Source organism: Aspergillus nidulans, chromosome VII (genome assembly GCF_000011425.1).
Source record: "Aspergillus nidulans FGSC A4 chromosome VII".
Classification (NCBI taxonomy): domain Eukaryota; kingdom Fungi; phylum Ascomycota; class Eurotiomycetes; order Eurotiales; family Aspergillaceae; genus Aspergillus; species Aspergillus nidulans.
The window spans coordinates 1,724,793-1,745,432 of record NC_066263.1 but is presented as its reverse complement, the minus strand read 5'-3'; the positions used below and the strand labels follow the sequence as shown (position 1 = coordinate 1,745,432).

At 50.4% G+C, this 20,640-nt stretch overlaps 5 protein-coding genes and 1 pseudogene across 6 annotated transcripts, besides 1 other annotated feature; 3 read left to right on the top strand and 3 right to left on the bottom strand.

Annotated features, from left to right (window-relative positions):
- Positions 1-20,640: part of a sequence feature (contig 1.27 1..113764(1)) that runs on past both edges of the window.
- ANIA_01751 (tRNA methyltransferase TRM7) lies at positions 137-1,474 on the bottom strand (the record flags this gene model as incomplete). Its single annotated transcript, XM_654263.2, has 1 exon — positions 137-1,474. The coding sequence occupies one exon, from the start codon at positions 1,472-1,474 to the stop codon at positions 212-214; it is 1,263 nt and encodes a 420-aa protein (XP_659355.2). The 3' UTR covers positions 137-211.
- mak5 (putative ATP-dependent RNA helicase mak5) lies at positions 1,706-4,118 on the top strand (the record flags this gene model as incomplete). Its single annotated transcript, XM_654262.1, has 3 exons — positions 1,706-1,957; positions 2,007-3,212; positions 3,264-4,118. The coding sequence occupies 3 exons, from the start codon at positions 1,706-1,708 to the stop codon at positions 4,116-4,118; spliced, it is 2,313 nt and encodes a 770-aa protein (XP_659354.1).
- Positions 4,923-6,783, top strand: ANIA_01749 (annotated as a pseudogene). Its single transcript has 3 exons — positions 4,923-4,996; positions 5,050-5,094; positions 5,145-6,783. Coding segments are annotated over exons 1-3 (1,758 nt in total).
- On the bottom strand, positions 6,780-8,813 carry ANIA_01748 (protein CYP666A1; the record flags this gene model as incomplete). Its single annotated transcript, XM_050612856.1, has 4 exons — positions 6,780-7,340; positions 7,391-8,218; positions 8,281-8,315; positions 8,414-8,813. 4 exons carry the CDS (start codon positions 8,811-8,813, stop codon positions 6,780-6,782), a joined length of 1,824 nt encoding a protein of 607 aa, XP_050468726.1.
- ANIA_01747 (PaaI family thioesterase) lies at positions 11,511-12,522 on the top strand (the record flags this gene model as incomplete). Its single annotated transcript, XM_654259.1, has 2 exons — positions 11,511-12,296; positions 12,493-12,522. 2 exons carry the CDS (start codon positions 11,511-11,513, stop codon positions 12,520-12,522), a joined length of 816 nt encoding a protein of 271 aa, XP_659351.1.
- Positions 12,485-18,713, bottom strand: ANIA_01746 (protein hulC; the record flags this gene model as incomplete). The annotated part of the gene is made up of 7 exons (XM_654258.2): positions 12,485-13,039; positions 13,100-13,249; positions 13,301-15,742; positions 15,797-17,447; positions 17,537-18,171; positions 18,267-18,361; positions 18,421-18,713. The coding sequence occupies 7 exons, from the start codon at positions 18,711-18,713 to the stop codon at positions 12,843-12,845; spliced, it is 5,463 nt and encodes a 1,820-aa protein (XP_659350.1). The 3' UTR covers positions 12,485-12,842.

The following is a 20,640-nucleotide window of genomic DNA, read 5'->3' as shown; positions in this document are numbered from 1 at the left end:
ACTACAAAAATTGGTCTCATCAACGCCTTTGTGAAGTGGCTTTCGACTTTGTTGAGGTTGGTTTCAAACACCCGGGTATCCTCTATTTCTATGTAATTACTTGTAAGCTTTAACTATACCATCCAATAATATTCTATAATTGAGAAACCAGATTCAAGATGAATAAGAAAAAGTCTCAATGCGACGTACATGACCAAAACGGCTAACACGATCACGCCCGTCCCATAGTCCCCAATTTCGTCTTGCCATACGCACCACCTTTCTCCTTCCTCAGCTCAAGTGCACGCCGATATGGCGGTGCCATGGGTGGTTGTACAGGATCCAAGTTAACATAATCAGGAGGCAGCGTGTATGACGCATCCGAATCCCAAGCGGAGAGGTCACCACATGCAATGAACGAGGGAATCCACCTGTTCTCTGCAGCGAACTTCTGGGGATTGTTAAAGAGAGGTTCTGGCGTTGTTGAGTCGCCAGAGTCATTGTGTAATAACCGAGTTTGCGCATCTCTCGTTGCAGAGTCTGATGACGTGATAGCGGACTTCTTTATGCTCGGCTTCTCTTCTGGCACTTTGACAGCGATGTTCCCATCCGCTGATACGGGCTGCGGGATTGCTGCGCCGCCGAAGAGAGGATTTTTCAGGGTGTCCATGCCAAGCAAGGTATCGTGAATGGCTGGTGGGATGAAACCCTCGCAGACGATAAAGGCTTCCAGAGAACTGGCGCGACTACTCCTTGGCTTCGCAACGCTTACACGCTCGAAGACAGTCCGGAGCTGGGAATAGAGGAGATCTACGTCGCGGTCACGGAAGATCTTGGCAACGAACTTGCCTCCTGGTCGGAGGACACCTAGGGCTAGGTTGAGTGCGGAATAAAGGAGTTGGGACTGGATGTAGATGTCTAAATCGTGAAGACCAGTAACGTCAGGAGCACCATCGGAGATGACAAGGTCGACTGGATGTGGCTGGCGGACTGCATGCGGCGTGGAAGATGTAGAGTCGTAGGCTTCGGGATCTAGGGCTTGTAGGAGAAGAGGGATCGTGGAGGGGTGAGTGATGTCGGCTTGGAGGGTTGTAATGCCTTGGAGGGGTGCCATAGGCTGCAGGTCTATAGAAACAATTTTGACGTTCTTCCGCGGCTTCAATGCAGTTGAGTCTGTAATGTCTGCGCCCTGGTTCGCCGCCGGTGCATCTCCGTCTAAGTTCTCCAATGCCGCCTGTTCCTTGCGTCTCTTCTCGACCCAAGACCGGCGGCCAAAGCTCTCGCCTTTGATCAGTACTCGGCTGAGCACCTGACTCCAACTACCGGGCGCGGCGCAAAGGTCGACTACCCGGGTCACTTTCTCCGGATTCTCATGCTCGAATAGATCAAATTGTTCGTCGATTTGGATGAGTTTAAAAGCGGATCGGGCGCGCCAATTTTGTTCCTTCGCGAGACGGTAGTACGCATCGCGCTTGTCCTTCGAGGACTTTCCCATGGCGACTGTCTATCTTCGATTCCCAATGGGCGACAAAAAGGAATAGAGGAGGGGTCTGAGGGGACAATTGCGATTTCTTTTGGTGCGTGGGGCTGGCGATAAGATTGGAACTAAGAAATAGAAGGCGGTGGGATTGTTCTGCCGCCTTTTTTTCTGCTCCAAAAATCGAACTCGCCGAAGGAATAACATACTGCACTGATCAACTTTGACTCAATAAATTTCTCATATAATATGGGTCAGAAGCGTCAGCGTGACCAGAAAGGTCCAACTCTGCATGTCAGAAAGCGAAAGAGGACTGGGAAGCCAACCAATGTGGCCGAGAGAGAGTCCAAGCCGGAGGTTGTTGTCGGGGTGGACGATCTCAATTGGAAGGAGGTAGCGCTGCCTGACCGACTTGATAACTTTGAGGGTTTCTTTGGACTGGAGGAAATTGAAGGAGTGGATATTGTTCGGCCGCAGGGTAATGGACAGCTCCGATTCAAGGTATGTTCTTGAGGCGCAGTCTCAGACAGTTCCCAGCTGACCATTCTAGTCTGCCCCAGGAAAGCCGGGGAAATCCATTTTAAAAAAGCCTACGCCGAAATCAGAAGAAACCGAGTTTGACGATGAATGGAATGGTTTCAGCGACGAGGATTTAGAGAAAAAGGAGGGCGCCTCGACAGTAAATGAAGTGGCCAAAGCGGCAGATGTGAACGGAAAGAAAGGGAAAGATGCTAAGAATAAGAAGGATATCAAGGCAAAAGAGCCTAAGAAGAAGTTGAAGGAGCAGAAAGAGAAGGACGGAGCCCAGGCAAAGGACCGCAGCATTACATCTGGGCTTTCATTCGCTGCTCTAGAAGACGAAGCAGATGATGATGGCGCGGACATTTCTGCCTGGGAACCTCTTGGTTTATCTCCAGAGACCCTCACCAGTTTGTCAAAATTGAAGTTCAGCACCCCAACCTCAGTTCAGAAGTCATGCATACCCCCAATTCTGGATGGCCATGATGTTATCGGCAAAGCCTCAACTGGTTCAGGAAAGACCCTGGCCTTTGGCTTACCAATTTTGGAACATTATCTTGAACGCGAGAGAAGAAAGACTATTGACTCTGAGGAGGAGAAGGAGAAGATTCCAATTGCATTGATCCTGTCGCCGACCCGAGAGCTCGCGCATCAGCTCCAGAAGCATATTTATGGTCTCATCTCGAACGCACCCGGAGTTAATGCTCGAACCGCGCTTTTGACTGGTGGTCTCTCCGTGCAGAAGCAGCAGAGGCTACTTGAGACGGCTGACATTGTTATTGGTACCCCCGGTCGAGTTTGGGAAGTCCTTCGCACAGGACAGGGCCTAATCCGGAGAATGCAAGGCATCAAGTTCCTTGTTATTGACGAGGCCGATAGACTTCTGAGTGAAGGTCACTTTAAGGAGGTCGAGGATATTCTAAGCTCGCTTGACCGCGTTGAGGATGGAGGTCCGCCCGATGAAGAAGACGACTCGTCCGAAGAAAATGTTGTTCCTGGTGTTGAAAGGCAGACTCTGGTTTTTTCTGCTACTTTTCACCGTGATTTGCAGCAGAAACTTGCAGGAAAAGGCAAGTGGACGGGCGGAGACATCATGAACAAGAAGGAATCCATGGAGTACCTCCTGCAGAAGTTGAACTTCAGAGAGGAGAAACCCAAGTTTATCGACGTCAATCCTGTCTCACAGATGGCTGAGGGGCTCAAAGAGGGAATTGTGGAATGTCCCGCAATGGAGAAGGTTAGTCGCACCAGTACACTGATTTGTGATTTTTTGCTGATAAAAGTTCAGGATCTCTACTTATACACACTGCTTCTCTACCATCCCAAACACCGCACCCTAGTCTTCACAAACTCCATTTCCGCAGTTCGACGCATAACACAACTTCTTCAAACGCTACAACTTCCTGCCCTGGCTCTCCATTCATCAATGGCCCAAAAGGCCCGTCTACGTTCCGTTGAACGTTTCTCATCTTCAACCGCGAACCCAGGCACGATCCTCGTCGCCACTGACGTTGCGGCGCGCGGTCTCGATATCAAGGGCATTGACTTTGTCATTCACTACCACGCACCGCGCACTGCTGACACCTATGTCCACCGATCCGGCCGTACAGCACGTGCGGGCGCCTCCGGAAAGAGCGTTATTATCTGCTCTCCAGAGGAGATGGTTGGAGTGGTCCGTCTAGCCGCCAAAGTCCATGCCAACATGGCCAATGGCAAGAAGCTGCCACTTGAGTCTCTAGAACTGGATCGCCGTATCGTTTCGCGAGTCAGGCAACGCGTCGTGCTTGCCGCCCGTATCACCGACTCCAACATCGCGAAAGAGAAGATCACCACAGAGGACAACTGGCTCCGGAATGCTGCTGAAGACCTCGGTGTCGAGTATGACAGTGACGAATTCGACCAGGCCAAGGGATGGGGTCGCGGGCGTGGTCGTGGACGGCAAGAACGTGACCGACAAGTCGGCAGCACATCCAAGGCTGAGCTGGCCGGTCTTCGTGCCGAGTTGAAGGAACTCCTATCCCAGCGGGTGAACCTCGGGGTCAGCGAACGGTATCTCACTTCCGGGCGGGTTGATATTGAGGCGTTGCTACGTGAGGAGGGTAACAACTCTTTTCTGGGCCAGGTTGATCCCCTGGGTTTCTAATCAATTTGTAGACTACCTAATGTATTTCATGATACCTCTCAGTATTTAACTCAATGCAGTATGCAGTATATATATATATATATTGAAATACTCGTAAGCGGTTCGTAAACTGCCTCTACGTGCATAATACGGCTAGTTTTATACTCACGGATTACAAATCCGGTGCCTGAGAAATCACTGTAAACCCACGTTGCGCACTCACTTCTTGTTGATTCAGCTCACATCTCAAGCCATCTTCTAGCCTTACCCTCACAGAGTCACATCTGCAGACATTACTTTTCAGAATCTCGTATTCGAGAAGCTCGCGTACGGAAAGATGGTCCAATCTGAGTGTTCTGAGAGGTCCTGCCCGTTGTGTTCGATACGCTGGTTGGACTTCATTTTGCCTTTGCACTTCGGGTACCGTAGGGGGAAGGCAAGATAAGGGTTACGGCAGAAATGAAGTTGAATTAAGCCATTGTTCTCCTTTTCTAATACTAGGATCAGATATTGAGCTTTTTCTCCAATCAAATGAGAAATGATTAGGAAGTCGAATGAGATTAGAAGGGAGTTGTATAAGATATACTGAGAAAATATGTCTCCTGCATAATACCCACGGTACAGAACAGCTCCCACCAAAAAAAATTCCCCTTTGACTTCTCTCATTGTCTTAATTTTCACGAATCAATTAACTTTAAAAACAATAATAGAATTACGACTTAGCTGGGGGGTGCTATCATCGAACACGTGACCGTTCAGGAACCAATTCTAATTCGACTTGCGTCTTATGATGTTCTCTTTTCAAACCTCCCTCGACGCTTCAAAATGGAGAATAACGCTCGTGGCTCGAGATCTCGAGCAAGTAGGCCTAAAGTTCGGACGGGATGCATCACCTGCAAGTGAGTCAACGCCGGGCCTTAAGTCAAATTACGGCGACACTGACTTGTACGAGGATACGGAGAGTCAAATGTGATGAAGGCAAACCATCTTGCCAACGGTAAGATGCTTAGTACCCACGCGCAAATTAGGGTCCGCTGATAGCCTCAGCTGTCTAGGCACGGGGCGAAAGTGTGACGGCTATGCTCGACGTCCGTCTACAATAAGTGAAGGACTGCCGCAGGAACTGGCTGTGTCCACAACAGCAATCTCGGCTAGCGAGACGCAAGCACTCGAGTTCTTCTTCTGCATAACCTCATCTTGCCTCGCTGGCTTCCTAGACGGCGCATTTTGGAGGCGGAGTGTTCTTCAGCTTAGCCTTTCGGAGCCCTCAATACGCCTGGCAATAGCTGCTTTGGGTTCTTTGCATGAATCTGAAGTATCTACTCATACGGGAAATGCGCCTGCGTACCAAGTCGCTATCCAGCTGTATACCCGAGCGATCCGCTCCACGATTGATAAGGCGTCGACCGGCAGCCTTGCTACTTCTGTTACTGTGATGGCTAGCATTCTATTCACGTGCTTTGAATTCCTTCGTCGAGACCCTGCTGCCGCTGCAACCCACATTCTAAGCGGGATAAACATCGTGCGAGACTGGCGCAATACAAGTCGAGCCCGACACCAAGGTCCTTGGGGTCGGAACTATCAATCCTATGAAGCGTATTTCATTGAGACGGAGCTCGCCCCAATTTTGACCCTGTTTAATTTGAATGCTCTGGAATTTAACGAATTTCCCCGGAGCAGGATTATTCTTAACGCAGTCGATAATCGCGGTCCGCGCCTGGCAGGCCGATTTGAGACACTGCAGGAAGCGAGAGTTGCGTTTGTGGACCTGGTCACTGCATCCACAGATCTTTTCCAACGGTTGGATCATGATGTTGAGTCCGGAGCAGTTCCCTCTCCAGATGCTTTGGCTGCGTCAGAGGGGCTTTGTGAAGGCTTCAGCCGCTGGAAAACTAGTTTCGATGATCTACTCGCGCGCCGCGAGTGTACTTGGAACAAAGAAGAGAGCGACGCAGCAGCTGTCATTCGTATTTCACGTCTTGGGGCAGAATTCGGGCTTGCTACTTACGGTATCACGAGGGAATGTGATTGGGATCACCGTTTAGAAGACTACAAAGAAATCTGCCATATTGCTGAATCACTACTATCCGATCCCACTCACTATCCTAATGAGCTTTCCAAGTCCCTCAGTCTAGAGCTGGGCCTAATTTACCCTTTGCATGCTGTCGCCTGGAAATGCCGCCATCCGCGCGTGCGTCGGAAAGGACTAGAGCTACTCCTTAAAGCTCCGAGGCGAGAGTGGCTTCTGGATACTCGACAATACCATGCCATCTTTTTGCACATTATGAGATTGGAAGAGGAAGCCATTGGCAGACCTGAGAGCGAAATACTAGCGGCAAATATTCTTCCACCGGAGCACGCGCGGATCCATGATTTCCACTGCGTTCCCCAGCCAGGGGTTAACGGTGACGTCTCTCGCCATGCCGTTACTTTCCGAACAAAACCTAACGGTCTTAACAAGCCATGGAAATATACCACGCACTACATCCATCTACCAATGTCGGTCGCTGGCGCATTACCGCCTTCGAACCTGTTTTCTTGCCGACGATGGGCTTCGGCGGAGATGTCAAATCCCCAAACTGCGCGGATGCTAAAGAGTGTTGTATTCGGGGAGTTTCTAAAACAAGATGACTTAACTGATTAGAGTGGCTCTTAATTACTGGAAGAACGGCATACACAAGGTTAAGCGTCGTCTTCCGCAGCTACACCCGTCCTTCTCACAAAAGCTAGCGGCACCACACCTCCCAGTGCCAATGTGATCAAGGTTGAGCTTTGACGCAAAGCTTTCTCTACCCGTTTCCTTGCATCATCTTCGGTCTCCTGTCCCACTCTAACCAGCGTCACTCGATATCGGTGGAAGATGACAGCGAGTGTAGCAATAAACTCTACCTGGGCAAACTTCCTCCCCATGCATGCCCTCAAGCCGTCGCTGAAAGGAATGAATGCGCCTCGGACAGGCTTGTGAACGTTAGGCGACTCCAGCCCTGGCCCAGAAAGCCCTCTAGCGCTGGCGTTTCTTGCAAGAAAACTACCAGCGTTGCGTTTGTCCCAACGACGAGGATCAAAACTGTCCGCGTCTGGGCCCCAGTATGCTTCTGAGTAGTGGAGAACATTGGCGTTGAGATTGACTCGCACATTTGGGGGCAAGCAATGCCGTTCGCCCTTATAGGTAATTTCCGCCATGTGCGTTGTCGTCATTTTGGGAATACTTACAACCGGTGGGTACAAACGAAGGGTCTCAAGCTGTGTCTGTTAGCGAGTGTGGAATATATTGAGGGAGATTTTGGACTTGCCATAATACACAGTGGAGTCACCAGTCTCGGGAAGACCGTTGAATACTCCCACTCAGCCGGGTTAGCGGGCTGATCACGCAAAGCCTCTTCCAATTCCTTATATAATCTATCTTGAACATCTTGGTGGATAGCAAGTAGAGGCAACGCAAATCGCATGGTTGTCGCTGTTGTCTCATGGCCCGCAAGCGAGAATATGTAAGTGTTACCTAGAATCTCTGCATTGGAGAGACCAGGCCCAGAGCCAGAGCACCGTACACTTTGTTCCTCTCTTCGTGCGGCAACAAGCCTTCCCAGCAGGTTATGCCTCTCATGTTCAGAATTTTCGGTGACCTCAATCAACGCATGCAAATATTTCTTTAGGTCCTCATGTGCCGCAAAATCGGTTTTGAAGAAGGGCACTAACATGCGCGGAATCCACTTCGGCAGGATTCCATTTGCGATGAAGACAGACATCATAGATCGATTCATATACTCCATAACGCCACGGAACGTGAAATGGTACCCTGACGCGGGGGTGGCTGCATCTCTGAATAAGTCCTCCGCGCTATCCTTGTCGCGCTCAGCTGTGGCTGATGTCGCTGGTCTATAGGGGAGCCTAACCCCGAAACCGGCACTGCATATGATATTCAGCGAAAGCTTGAGGATGTCCTCTCGTACATCTGGAACTGTGAACCTATCGCTTCCATTAGAAGCGTTGAATTTCTTTTCCCAGTACGCTAGCATCTCCTGCGCCTGGATGGCACTCTCCTGCCAGACGAGACCGTTGTTCTTGTCACTGAATGCGGATGCGGAATACCGATGATGATAAGCCCATTCGCTTCCTTCAGACTACCTCGGCGAATAAGCAATCAGTTTCTGATATGGTCGCCAGAAAGGGCAGCGAGACTCACAGTCAACACGTTACGTCCATACATCTCGAACGCCTCTGTCCGGGTCATGTTAGCAATTAGCACGAAGCATCTACTTACGCTCCCATCTCGAGCTCACAGCAAGTAGGAACAAAGCGGTCTGAGTAGTACGTACCCAGATGCTTAACAGGCTTGACAAACCCTTTTCTCTCCTTAACGACCTGGCTCACGACCTCCGCATCGCCCACATGGCAACTGATCAATCCCGGCGCAACAAAGAGGTAGAAACCGCCGTACTTCCTTGCGAGTCGGTCCTTGACGTCCCATCTGCCTCTAAAAGCTGCATCCGCGATGTAGTCCGCGATACTGGTGGGTAGCCAGTACCGACGGATATGATTGAACCAGCGGGACTCAAAGAGCGCGAGATAGAGTAGATTGACTTCGGATACAGGAAAGAGAACACGCGGGAGAGAGGGACATGTTTTGCAGACGAGGTAGAGGTTGGAGAGGAAGGAGAAGGCTGAGTGGGTTATGTAGATTAGGGCTGTTGCGAGTGGGATTGTGAAGACGAGCATTCTGTGACCTGAGAAGTGTTTATGTCTATAGTATCATCTGACTGAGCAGATGGAAAAGAAGAATAGGAAGAAATTCATGTTAATGAGGAGATGAGATTTATATCTACGAAGGGCTTGCTAGGTACGTTGACTATAGTTAACTATGTATGACTTTGTCTGGACGAGATAATTCGGAGGCTCGTAAAAAACCCGCCCGGTACGAGCGGGCCAATCATAATTCATTCCTTCACTCCCCACTTACAGTACAACGCATCAGGATCGCGAGTAAAGCCCTACTTCGATCTTTCTTGTAAGAACAAGAAGGGATCCTGGTTTTACTATGTCAGAAATAAGAGCAGTGATAGGGTTTTGCGGAGGGACCCTCATCGCGTCTGTTTTCACACAGAAGCAGCTTCATACTGGCGACTTCCGACACTCCTTCACTTTATTCTCATGGTCAATTCATCATTGCAATTTCATCTTTGTAAGAATTACTGCAATTATAGTAATGGGAGCGGCTTGAAGAAGGCTGGTGTAGCTACATGGAAGTAGTTCAGATGCCGTAATTGGCATACCCCCACCATGTTGGGAGAGAGGAATCGGCTGGGGCAGGAAGATCTTAAGGCCAGCATCCTCATTTTGCATTAACTTCGGTCAGTCGAGAGGTTAGGCAGTAAAGCTAGGCTGACTCCAACATAGGGCCCGAAGAGATAGGCGATCCCCGGATTGCTTCCAATATCAGCTGCAGTTCTGTGCTCCATTATCATCTCTTTATCATCATAATCCTCAGGCCTAGATCGCAGGATTCCTTGATCTCTCGACGCATTCTGGGAGATCCCGACTTGACGGTAGTGCCATCTCAGGCACTCATCGTTGATCCGGTCATTAGGACAGATTCGCCTCAGGGTTTATTCGTTTAATTTAGCGTTTGAACCTGCAGACATAGAGACTAAGGTAGGGAGATTAGATACGGGCATACACCTGGATTGAGGAGAGGTCAAAGAGACATCAAAGAGTGCGTGCACGTCAGCTGGAAGGGGACTTTCTCTGGGGGGTAAAGTATTCGGGGCGATGAGTCCATCTGCGGTGGTGTCCTTCCAAAGAAAGCAGCAACTATCGACCCAATAGGTTAATCGTAAAACAAAAGGAGTTTAGGCATTTGCAGCACGGCTAGGTTGTCGGCGATACAATTAGTCGTATACTTGCACTCAGCCTGCGCAGTAGTCCCTTGCGAAGTAAACGGTACTGGATCGCGCTGAGTCGCCCATCAGAACTGCAATCCTGACACCCTTTAGTGCTGGGATACCGGCACTTCACTTTCTCGATTGATGTTCTCATGTCATTGACCTTGCTCTGATGCCGGGATGACATAGTCACTAGTGGGTGACCTAGTCTGAATGGCAGCTTACAAGCTCTCCGAACTCATTGTTTCCTGTCAACCGGTGCGTCTCTCCAGCAGACTTTTGTCTTTCCCGGGGAAAATGGATGAGCCTCTCGTACATTAAATAGCATTCGACCTCAAAAACCAGAAATCTAAGCATGACCGTTGCTGTAGGTTCATTAGGAATTGGACCAGGCCAAATGACGGTGAACATAACAAGAGGGGACTGGCTTTCTGAGATATTACCCAGTCCTGGTAACATTTGCGGCACCTACTGATTTGAGATGTGTTTGCCTGAATGAGAAGAAAAGAGGAGTGGAGGTGGAAAGGAAAGACGCGAAGACGTGAGCTGTGCGATGATTGAGAGTGACTTCCCGAGTACGAACTTTGTTGGCTTTCCAGTCTCACTGACCTATTCGTCCCGCTACAGAGATGTTTTAAATGACACTGCGCAGTTCGAGACCCTCAACTCTTTTTTTATCATTAACCATTACGGCGCTAGATCGGCAGACCCGAATGCCATGCTTGCGGCAGTCTAGTCGCTCTGGCCGTAGCACAGCATAGAGATATCTGACGCCGAATAGAGTGGGTGTAACGTGGAACTAACATGCTACAAAGTAAAAGAAGTTCCCTCTCATTTGAGTCCATGGTCCCTATAATGTTCGTTCTGGATGCCGAGGGGGCAGTGATCGTCTCGGCAACTTTGCAGCATCGGCCTCGCATGTTCCGCATCGGCATGCCGAGATCGCCACCACTTCACCTGAGTTCATCGGCGCTCGTGCATCCGATCGACGCATCCAAAACCAAATTAGAAAATAGTAAAAATAACTATTCGAAGTAGAAGGAACTAGACCATTTGAGAACACTCCTGTAATTTTTTGTAATTTAGGCTGAGTTGAGCCAGCAGAAGCCAGGGCTGTAGAACGCAGGCTAGTGCACTTGTAAATTGCATTCATTCAAATCTCGGATTATCTAGCACACAACTTGTCAACTACAGAAAGGGTATAGCGACTACCGGCCACATAGGGCTAGGTACAGCACAGCCGGTTTCGTCATAAGTGTCAAGATCTGTGCCCGAGAACAAGGGCTGCTCCACTTGGCGCCAATGTCCATCCCGATTCTCGGAATGATTTTTTTCTCGGTTTGTGTATCTAAAGGCATTCTTCTAATTCATTGGTGCAGCTGGTTTAAAGAAGCTCAGACCGTCTTCGTTAGACCACGTCGAGTACTGAGATATACAAAGGACGAACACAATCCTAGACAGCTATACCGTTCATATAGTCCAGTTGAAGTACACTACACATTCGGCACCAAAACACAACTCCCGACTAACAGACATGTTTTCCATTCCACGATCCTTAGCTTGTCTTCTGCGCAGGCAGACACAGGCACCAGTCAAACATATTTTGTCTCCGAATATTCCCATCCGCGCAGCGCAAACCGAAGCCGCACCTTCCGCGCTCAAAAACACACACCCACCCCCATCTTTCCAACGCCAGCATGCGCCCCAGCCTGGCACGCAAACAGCCACAGCAGCACCGACTCAGAATACCACAGACCTGACCACCCACCCAATCATTCAGCTCCTCCGTCAGGATCCGACACTTAAAGAGACCCGGCCGCATCTCACAATGCCAGCCAACTTACGGCCATCGCACTTCGTCGCAGGAACGCTCTCTGGCGGAACGAAGCTCACCTCGCCGCCATACATGTTCCTATCGCGACACACACCGTCTCAAACTGCGGAAGAAAGATTGTCAACCGGGCCGCGCCAAAGCCGCGCCGTGACCGTCTTCCACACTGGCCGGGACATGTGCGGACACCCTGGGTACGTGCACGGCGGGTTCTTATCTGTCATGTTCGATGAGGTGTTTGCACATTGCGTGTCGCAGTCTTTTCGGAGCGGAACAGGGATGACGGCGAATTTAAATGTGGATTACCGGAAGCCGGCGCTGCCGGACCGGGTTTACGTGCTGAGGGCAGAGACAGTCAAGGTTGAGGGGAGGAAGGCGTGGGTGGAGGGAGTGATAAGGATGATGCCGGCAAAGAAGACGGCGAGTGAGGACGAGGCGGTGCTTGTTGCGGAGGGGAGGGCTTTGTTCATTGAGCCCAAGTTCGCCGAGGTATGTTGTTGCTTCCCCTGCTCTTGTTTCAGTCATTTGTTCGGTTGCTGACGGTTGTTAGTCGATGTTGTCCGTTTACCGGAACTAGGACTTACTGTGCTTCTTTTGATACTCCTATTTGTGAAGATTTGCGTATAGACTCGACATAGACATAGACATAGATATAGCGTAATTAAGACACGACTTACCAATACAGGTTGAAGAACTAGCATTTCTATCTAGATAGCTATTGAATACCCCTTTTGGACTCCTTCCCAAGCTTAAGACTGAGCAAGGCGTTAAAGAATGAATGAAAAGACACCCGAATGCAAGAAACTCGCCAATCAAAACAAATTCACCCATGCGTTCATCATAATTTACCGAAGTTTCGGAGGTGAGAAGAGATCAGGTATAACATTCATCATCGTTCATCCCTGGGCATTGCATTCTCTCTTGCTGTTTTTTTTTTATTCCGTGTCGGGTCGCCATATCTGCCTCGTAGCCACAGTTCCACTTGCCGAAAGATTCCAGGTTAGGGGAATAGTGGCTTGAGCATCAACAACCCCATTACGAAAGGTGGAATGCGCCTTGTCCTTCCTTGATCGCCACAGATAGACGCTCCCGGAGGACGTCCAGACTGCTGTAGTCGGGTAACTTCAAGTAGTTTACACAAGTCATGACACTGGGAAGGTAATCGTCGGGCAGGTAGGGCGGCTCGCTCGGGCGACAGACGACGGTGAAGATCGGCGTAAGACTCTTGAAGCCTAGAGCATGGTTAGTAAATGGAGTCCTCAGATAACTGCGTGCTTCGTGTCTAAGCTTACCTCCAATAGGCAGTTTGGGGCTCCCAGTAACAAATTGAAGGAAGTCACGCCGTTGTTGCGTGTCTAGTTCACTCATCGTCTGTAGCAAGTTGCGCACGCTGCGACTGTCCATGTTGAAGCCGTGATCCGCTTTTATAGAGTCCATCAGGGCTAAAGATAACGTTAGTATAATAAGCTTGTCTAGTCTGAATGAAGACTTACTCTCAATTGACCAGTCTTCCTCAGCTCTACCAAATAACATCGCCAGTTCATTCGGCGTGAAAGTCTGTAGAGCGGAATGGGGGAAGACTTGGGAGAAGCCCGTGCGGAAAGCTTCTACCTGTGCTTGTACGCCACTGCCCAAGGTCATGTCCACAACTCTGTCGACATACACGTCAACATTTTCAATCGTAACCGGGATATTCGAGCCATTCTTGATGAGCTCAATTGCAGGATATCCAGGAAGTGTGAAATCCAGGCTCAAGTCCTCGACATGGACTCCATCGACCTCAATCGCCATCAGAGCCTGCGTCTTCTTGGCCTTAGGGAGGTTCTTTGCCTCCAAGGCCTTTTTGGCATTAGCGAAGCGTTTCAGCAACAGTAGAGATTTGGCCAAATCTTGATCCACTGCTTTAACTGTACCGAGTGAAGGGGCTACTGGGGAAGAGGTGTCGGCGATACGGAAGAAGGCGGGATTGAACGAGATGTCTATGATCCTCGAATCCAACATTGAGCGAGCGACAAATTTCCCAAGGGTTTTGAACAACTGCAACTGCTTTTTGCCAAATTCTGACGCGAGCTGTTCTTCGCTCAGCGGTGCAGGGAACAGACCCCGAGTACCAAACGCGTATTCTTCGGAATCACCGCAGTCGTTTTCCCGCCACATCTTTAGTTTCTTCTTCGAAAACTCCTTGGAGACCGTCGAATAGAACTCAAGAGTGGGACCTAAGCCGGTTCCAACTTCTTCAAAATATTCAACCTCAAGCACACTGGGAGAGGAGCCGTAAAGTTCCATGACTTTCATGGCTGACTCGAGAATACGACTTCTTGAGATCCGTACTTTTTGTCGCTGCAAACGACCCAGCATTGGCCGATCATCTCGCCGCTGATCATGACGACTATCATCTCCCTGAGAGTTGTTCCATCGCATCATGGCCCGCGAATATCCAAAGGCGGTAGATTGAAGGAATAGATGCCGGGTCTCGAAAGGGAACAAAAAGGCGAAGGATCGCGCAAGGTCTTCGCTCCAATCAGGCAGACAGCTGCTTGCAACAATCAAAGGCTCCTCCAGCTGTCTATTAAGTTTTGCGGTGAGCTTCGTGTTGATAAACTGCGCCAATGGCTCAGGCTTGAGGGCGATAAGATCTTTGGTCTCCGCGAGTATATCGTCGAGAGTTGTGTTCATGCCATGTAGGACACGAAGAAGGCGCAAGATCGAGGATGTGATATGGTCTTGATTGAGAGAGGACGGCATACCGCTGCTATTGTCTTGTGGATTGGATCCGGATGCGTTGGTGGATACCGTAGACGGCTCTGCTGGTGGCGGCCCCGGTACACGTCGAAAGCTAACTGTGTGAACTGCGGACCACACATTCCGTCCGCTAGGGTCCAAGTGGCGACGGTTATGATGAACAGCACGGTAGATCGTAGTGTCACTGGAAACAGGCTGGCCGTCAATACTGAACTGAATGTGCCAGTCAGATGGGGCCGAAGCCATGGCGGCAGCATAAGAAAACGGGCGGCCAGCCATGCCCAAAGAGCCAGCACCCGCTGAACTTAATGAAGACCGGCGGGGCCCGGATGATGACTTGGACACGGGTGTCGATTGCGACGGTGTAGATACGCGAGTGCCGTCTTCCTTGCGGGCAGTAACTTTGCCTGATGATGCCACCTCCATGTTTACAGCGGATGGATCATGCACGTTCTCATCAGACATTTCTTCCTCAAGATCGTCCACAATGGCATTTAGCTCTTCATCATCCCCCTCGACATCGTCATCATTATCGTCCTCACTCAAGTGGCGCTCGTCAGCGCACTCCAGTGGTTCATCCTCACGGCCGTTGTCATCAGGCTGCGGTTGAGACCGCTTAGATCTTGGGGTTACGTCCGGTCCACCAGCAGAGTTCTCCTTCGCGGTGGCCTTAGACTCAGTAGTAGTGGATCTATTGGCGGGCCTACTACTACCAGAAGGCCGTGAAAAGTCGCTAGCGTCGGAGTTGTGATTTTCGGCCAGCTGATCCCTGAGACGCGCTGCATTCGCAATCTGCGACAAGATTGTTTCACGGCTACGAGATGTCTTCGGCCTGTCGGAAAGGGCAATTCGGGGATGGAGGAAATCATCCAGGGCCTTGAAAGTTGCAATGGCGTGAATAGAAACCATGATGTTTCTGTAGGAGCGGGGTATATCAGAATCTTCATCAGCAACTAACTTCAGCCGGAGCTGTTTTCCAAGCATGTAGGCCGCATTGTTGCGCGTGTTTTCCAGTGAATTGTGGCCGACAGTCATCACCTCGAAATGCTCTGTCCGGCTAAGAAGATCCTGCAGTTTATTTACCAACACCCCAAAGCGCGTCGTTGCCGTGCTCTGGCTTTGTGCCTTTTCGGAAATAGTCGAGCCCATGAACGCCTGAAGGAAGGCGCTGCGAGCCTCACGCATGGGGGTGGCTATATAAGACCAGTTAGCGCAAAAAATCAAGCTTTAGAAGACGAATCACTCACAATTGAAATCGTCAAATACAGCGAGCAAGGTATTAATGATCCCGGAGTTGAGGAGTTCCGAACTGGTGATACTTTCCAACGCATCGCCTTCAAAATAGCTTGCCAATTTGCGGAAAAGGTCAATCCCCTCCCCATAATCACCGGGGCCGGAATAGCAGGCTTCAATTTCGGCAGCAAGCGCTTGTAGTTCGTTGAGAGTCTCCAAAGCCTTCTCACGCATTTCTGCTCCTTGACTGGATTCATACTGCTCCATGAAAGCACGTGCATGACGAATGACTGAATCATGCATCGCATCCTCCAACCTTGATGAACGTCCCCGAGCAGAAGACGACGAAGTTTCAGAATCCGAGATATCATCATTATCTTCATCCTGGTCTTCATCATTCTCTTCAGAATCATTCGCATCCTCGTCTTCGCTGTCACGATCATCGTCATCTTGGCTCTCCTCATCATCCGGATTTGTCCCAAGGTGACCGGCTGGGCGCACAATGGAGCTCTTATCCTGGCGCGTGTCTTCTGAGGTGTCCATAATTGAAGCAGCTGGCGAGTCGCGGGAAGGCTTCGTGTCCTTCTCAGTTGATAACGGTTCTTTTGCAAGCTCGGCAATTTCTGATATCACGCCTTCGCGATGAAACTGGTGTTGGTAAACATGCTCCAGCCGCTGGAAAAGTAGCTCTGCGCAGCGGAGTGCTGATGACACTAGCGAAGGGTGATCCTTCTGAGACAAAATGGCCGCCAAGAAGGACGCATATTGCACTGATCGGAGAGCCTCCTCAATCAAAGCAGGATCCAGATTTTGCAACATCTTGAGCTGCGCCACAAGAACCTTTTGGCGTACTTCCAGGTTGACCGTGCTAGAAAACGCATCAGTGAGTGTGGGGAGCAAGACCAAGGCGAACCGTCTCAGCTCAGATTTACAGCCCATGAGCAAAGACCGTCGTTTCTCAGCTAACCCCTTCGATGAGGATGGCTTGGACCCCGATGTTGCAGCGACCTCGGGATTACCAGCGTCATGCGAGTTTGGACGCTCGGGAACACCTGGTAGGAGCTCACAAATAACATTCAGTGTTTCGGTAACTTGCTCCTTCGGCCGGTGAATCAAAGCCTGCATCACAAGTACGCTATCCATCTTGATAGCTTGGTCATCAATGTTTTCTGGTGGCGAGACTCCAGTCAAGATCTGGTAGAGAGTGTCGACTACGTCCGTTTTCAGCAGTTCTACCGACAGCCGGGGGCTAGCTTTCGACGTGATTGCCAGAACTCGAAGAAACTGGGTATGAATGTGCGGTCCGATGAGGTTTGTGGTGCCTGGCAGCAGCAGACGAAGGACCGCCTTTAGCATCTCCGGGCTAATAAGCTCCTCAAGCTTCTCTGGTTTGTGTCTAAAGCTTTCCACTATCCGAGAAACACATAGGCAGCCTTGTTCAACGACCTTCGGATCATTGCTAGATAGAACGTTCAGGAGGGTGGGCATGACATCTCGCACAACGGGGAAGGAATCGTGCGGCAGATTCCGGCAACAATTGGCGGCCGTTGTTACTGCGGTGCGTTGGGTACTCGTAGGGAAAAAGTCAAGGTATGTTAAGCATGCTGTTAAGCCTCCTTCTCGTACAATGGACGCCGGGAAGTCCACCGAAATCTTTGCTAATGTCTGTCGTAAGGTCAGCGATGTACTGTCAAAAACCAACGGAAGACGGCACGAAGCACAAGAGTAAAAGAAGAAAAATGCAAGGGACATACACTGAGAGCCTGCTCAGCCAAGTCAATGAACTGAATGTCCAGTAGCTTCTGGCACAGGATCGGTACAGCGCCGCCATAAACGACATTGGCCACAGAGCCGCGTAAGGCCTCCATGAGGTTAGCCAAACAACGGCACGCAAGAAGCATTATTTCCGGATTCTCTTCCCCAAAATCATTTGGTTGCATGAGAGATACCAGCTCCTTCACGTAAGGATCAGGAGAAAACTGGCCAGATAGGTTGTCTTCGTTCGATACAAGTAACAGATCTGAAAGCTCCTGAAGGGCGATAAGTTGAACTGACGGGTCATCCTTCATTCTCAAATTTTGGAGGATATCCCGTAGGCGGGATGACATGCCCGACATCATACCGCTAAGGGCACGAAGAGTACTCTGGAGTCCAAGGGAGCCTCGCGCTCCGAACAGACTGTTATGAAAAAGATCTCCATCATCTTCCTCTTCGTCCTCATCGTCGAGACCTGAAGGGTTCGTGCCATCATTGCTGTCACTTGGTGGGGAAGCCTCATGTTCCTCGCTTTTCTCCCGTTCCTCTAATTCGTCATCTGCCTCTTTCATAACGACATCTGGACGAGTTCTGGAGCGCTTCTTTTGCCGGTTCGGGGGAGGTGACTGAGTAGCTAAAGATCGGTCTTTCGCATAGAATTTCAGTAAATAGACGCATCCTAACAACAGCAAGCGGAAGGTGAAAAGTTCCTGCTCATGTAAATCTTACCTTGAGCCGATTTCCCATGTCGACTAGATTTCCTTCTTTGTTGCGGGGGCGAGGCCGGCTTCTTCGAAGATTCCTCCGCCGGGTGTGACGATGGACTGCGAACAGAAACCAATCAGTAAACGTATATCTTCCGCGCCAGAGAGATCCAGCCTACCCAGGGTGTGACATAGTTGGGCGGTTTCGGGTACCACGACGAGAAGCTGCAGCAGAGGCGTTTGCCGCTCGTGGCGAAGGTGCACGCCGTTGTCGCTTGGTCTTTCGATGGGGAGATTGATGACTATTTGGCCGCTCCGAGGAGTCCGGTGACTGACCGCGGCGTGCGGGAGCCTTTCGCTTTCGAGATGGGGCCGAACCAGCGGCGGGGGATGTAGAAGAGGGACCGGAACCGGCGGGCGGGGGAGAATCTGCAGCTTGTCTCGCGGCCGAGCGAGTGATTCTGGAGGACATGAGAAACTGGTCACTCACGAAGCACGATACTAGACGAAGGGTTCAGAGAGGACAGGGAAAAAAGTGTGATCGCGGGGTGATGATGATGTTAGAAACAATTGATGGCGATCTTCATGAGGACATGTAAGCTCCAAGAGCTCCGTGCTCCAGAGGTCCAAAGGAGCCGGTCTTCAATACTTGTTTGCCGAAACTCCGTCGGCGGGATACCGAAGCTGGGATACCGGGATGGGGAAGGGAATGAACGGAACACAGTGCGTCGAAGAAAGGAGGCCAACGCGGGGTAGAAATGAGAAAGGATCTGGTATGTACCTGGCGGCAGTAGCGGAGGCACCAGCAGACGAGGGCAGTGCGCGAGAGTCCTCAAGAGGGTCCTGGCGGTGAATGTTGGGCCTTTGTCTGGCCATATGTTAATTGCTACGGGGAGCAGGGCAGAAGGGCTCGCTCGTCAATCAGCGCCCATCAAACCCGCCATCCGTTATTCAGGTTGGATATCGAGCTGGTCGAGCGAGGATGGTCCGTTTGTTCGCTTGAGCGGGCAAGAGGGGTGACTGATTGGCTTAAAGCGAATCGGAAGGAAATGAGTTACTCGCGTGAGGTGGTTGTAAGAATATGGCAATATCAAAGGAAAGTCAAACAAGAAATGAAGAAGAAATGGAGACGACACAGGTGTGAGATGCAAGAGTAGGGACGCAGCAGTTGCGAGGTGTTGCAGAAATGAAGAAGCGATGGAAACGATGAAGCGGAAGCCCGTCACTTGGGCGTTGGCGGTGGTGACGATGGCAGTCCCAGTCCGGAGAGCTACACACCACCATCGTGCAGCCACTAGTTCTTCTCGACCGCTACTCTCATTTCTCTACATAATTCAAGCGCTCATAACATTCGTCACAGAACAAGTTGATGGTGCTTGTCATGTATACGCTCCTTCACTATTGCCCACGAGTTCCCGAACATTGATGCTACGCAGACTTATTTTCCGGGGACTGCACATTGCTGCTCTTGGCAAGCCAAGCTGATCTGCTATCGAGGACCTTCGCACCTCACAAGATTTGTGTAGGCTGTGAAGGTCGGGCCTAGTGCTTTTCAAGGTTCTCATGTCCTCAAGAATCACTCGCGTTGTTGTGCCGCGGCGCAAGCTACAGCATTCCGTTCGCTCTCCGCCAATGTTCGAAGGGCATACTGTGCTTGAACTGGACCGAGGGGAAGCTGTCAATCAAGCTTACAATACCAAATACATTGACGGTGCAGATAGATAGGACCACCCGAAGAACAAGTTGCCGCTTAATACATATCCTACTGCTTGGACGATTGGCCATGAAACGGTGTTAAACACCTCGCTCGACCAGCTCCCTTTCCACTCTGGATAACGGCTTCTTTTCGCGCGACTGGCGATAAAGCCTTCCTATCTCACTCAAAAGTTACCTATGGCAATTGACGAGCGACAGCAACTGGGTGCTGTATCGGAATCCTCGTCCGGTCACTCGTCGTGAGGGTCTACACGGAGCAGGAGGTTTGTTGCTTGGCACATAACCCCTACACATAAACCTATCGTCGTCGCATTGGGTGTGAGAGCCTATAAATTAGGGCTTCCTTCCGTCATGAATCTGAATTGGCTATTGAGGTCCCGGACTTAAGGAGTTGGACTCCGGAGGCTGTGTTTTTGCTGTCTTTGCCATAGAAGACTAGGTCAAAGGTGTATGGGAGCAGACTCCCAGTCAACGGCTGTAGACCACACCTCGGTCCTGGCTGGATAAAAGGGACGGCTCCGTATCTAGATCCTGGGTGGGGCATATGGTTCTTACCAGAGTCCGGTGATTAAACGCTGAATTCCTGTGATGGAGCAGAACCTCGGAGTATGCTCCGATGTCAGTACATTAAATTTTGTAGCGATCCACGTGATTTCTATTTTGCGTCCGCAATAGGTCTTCTG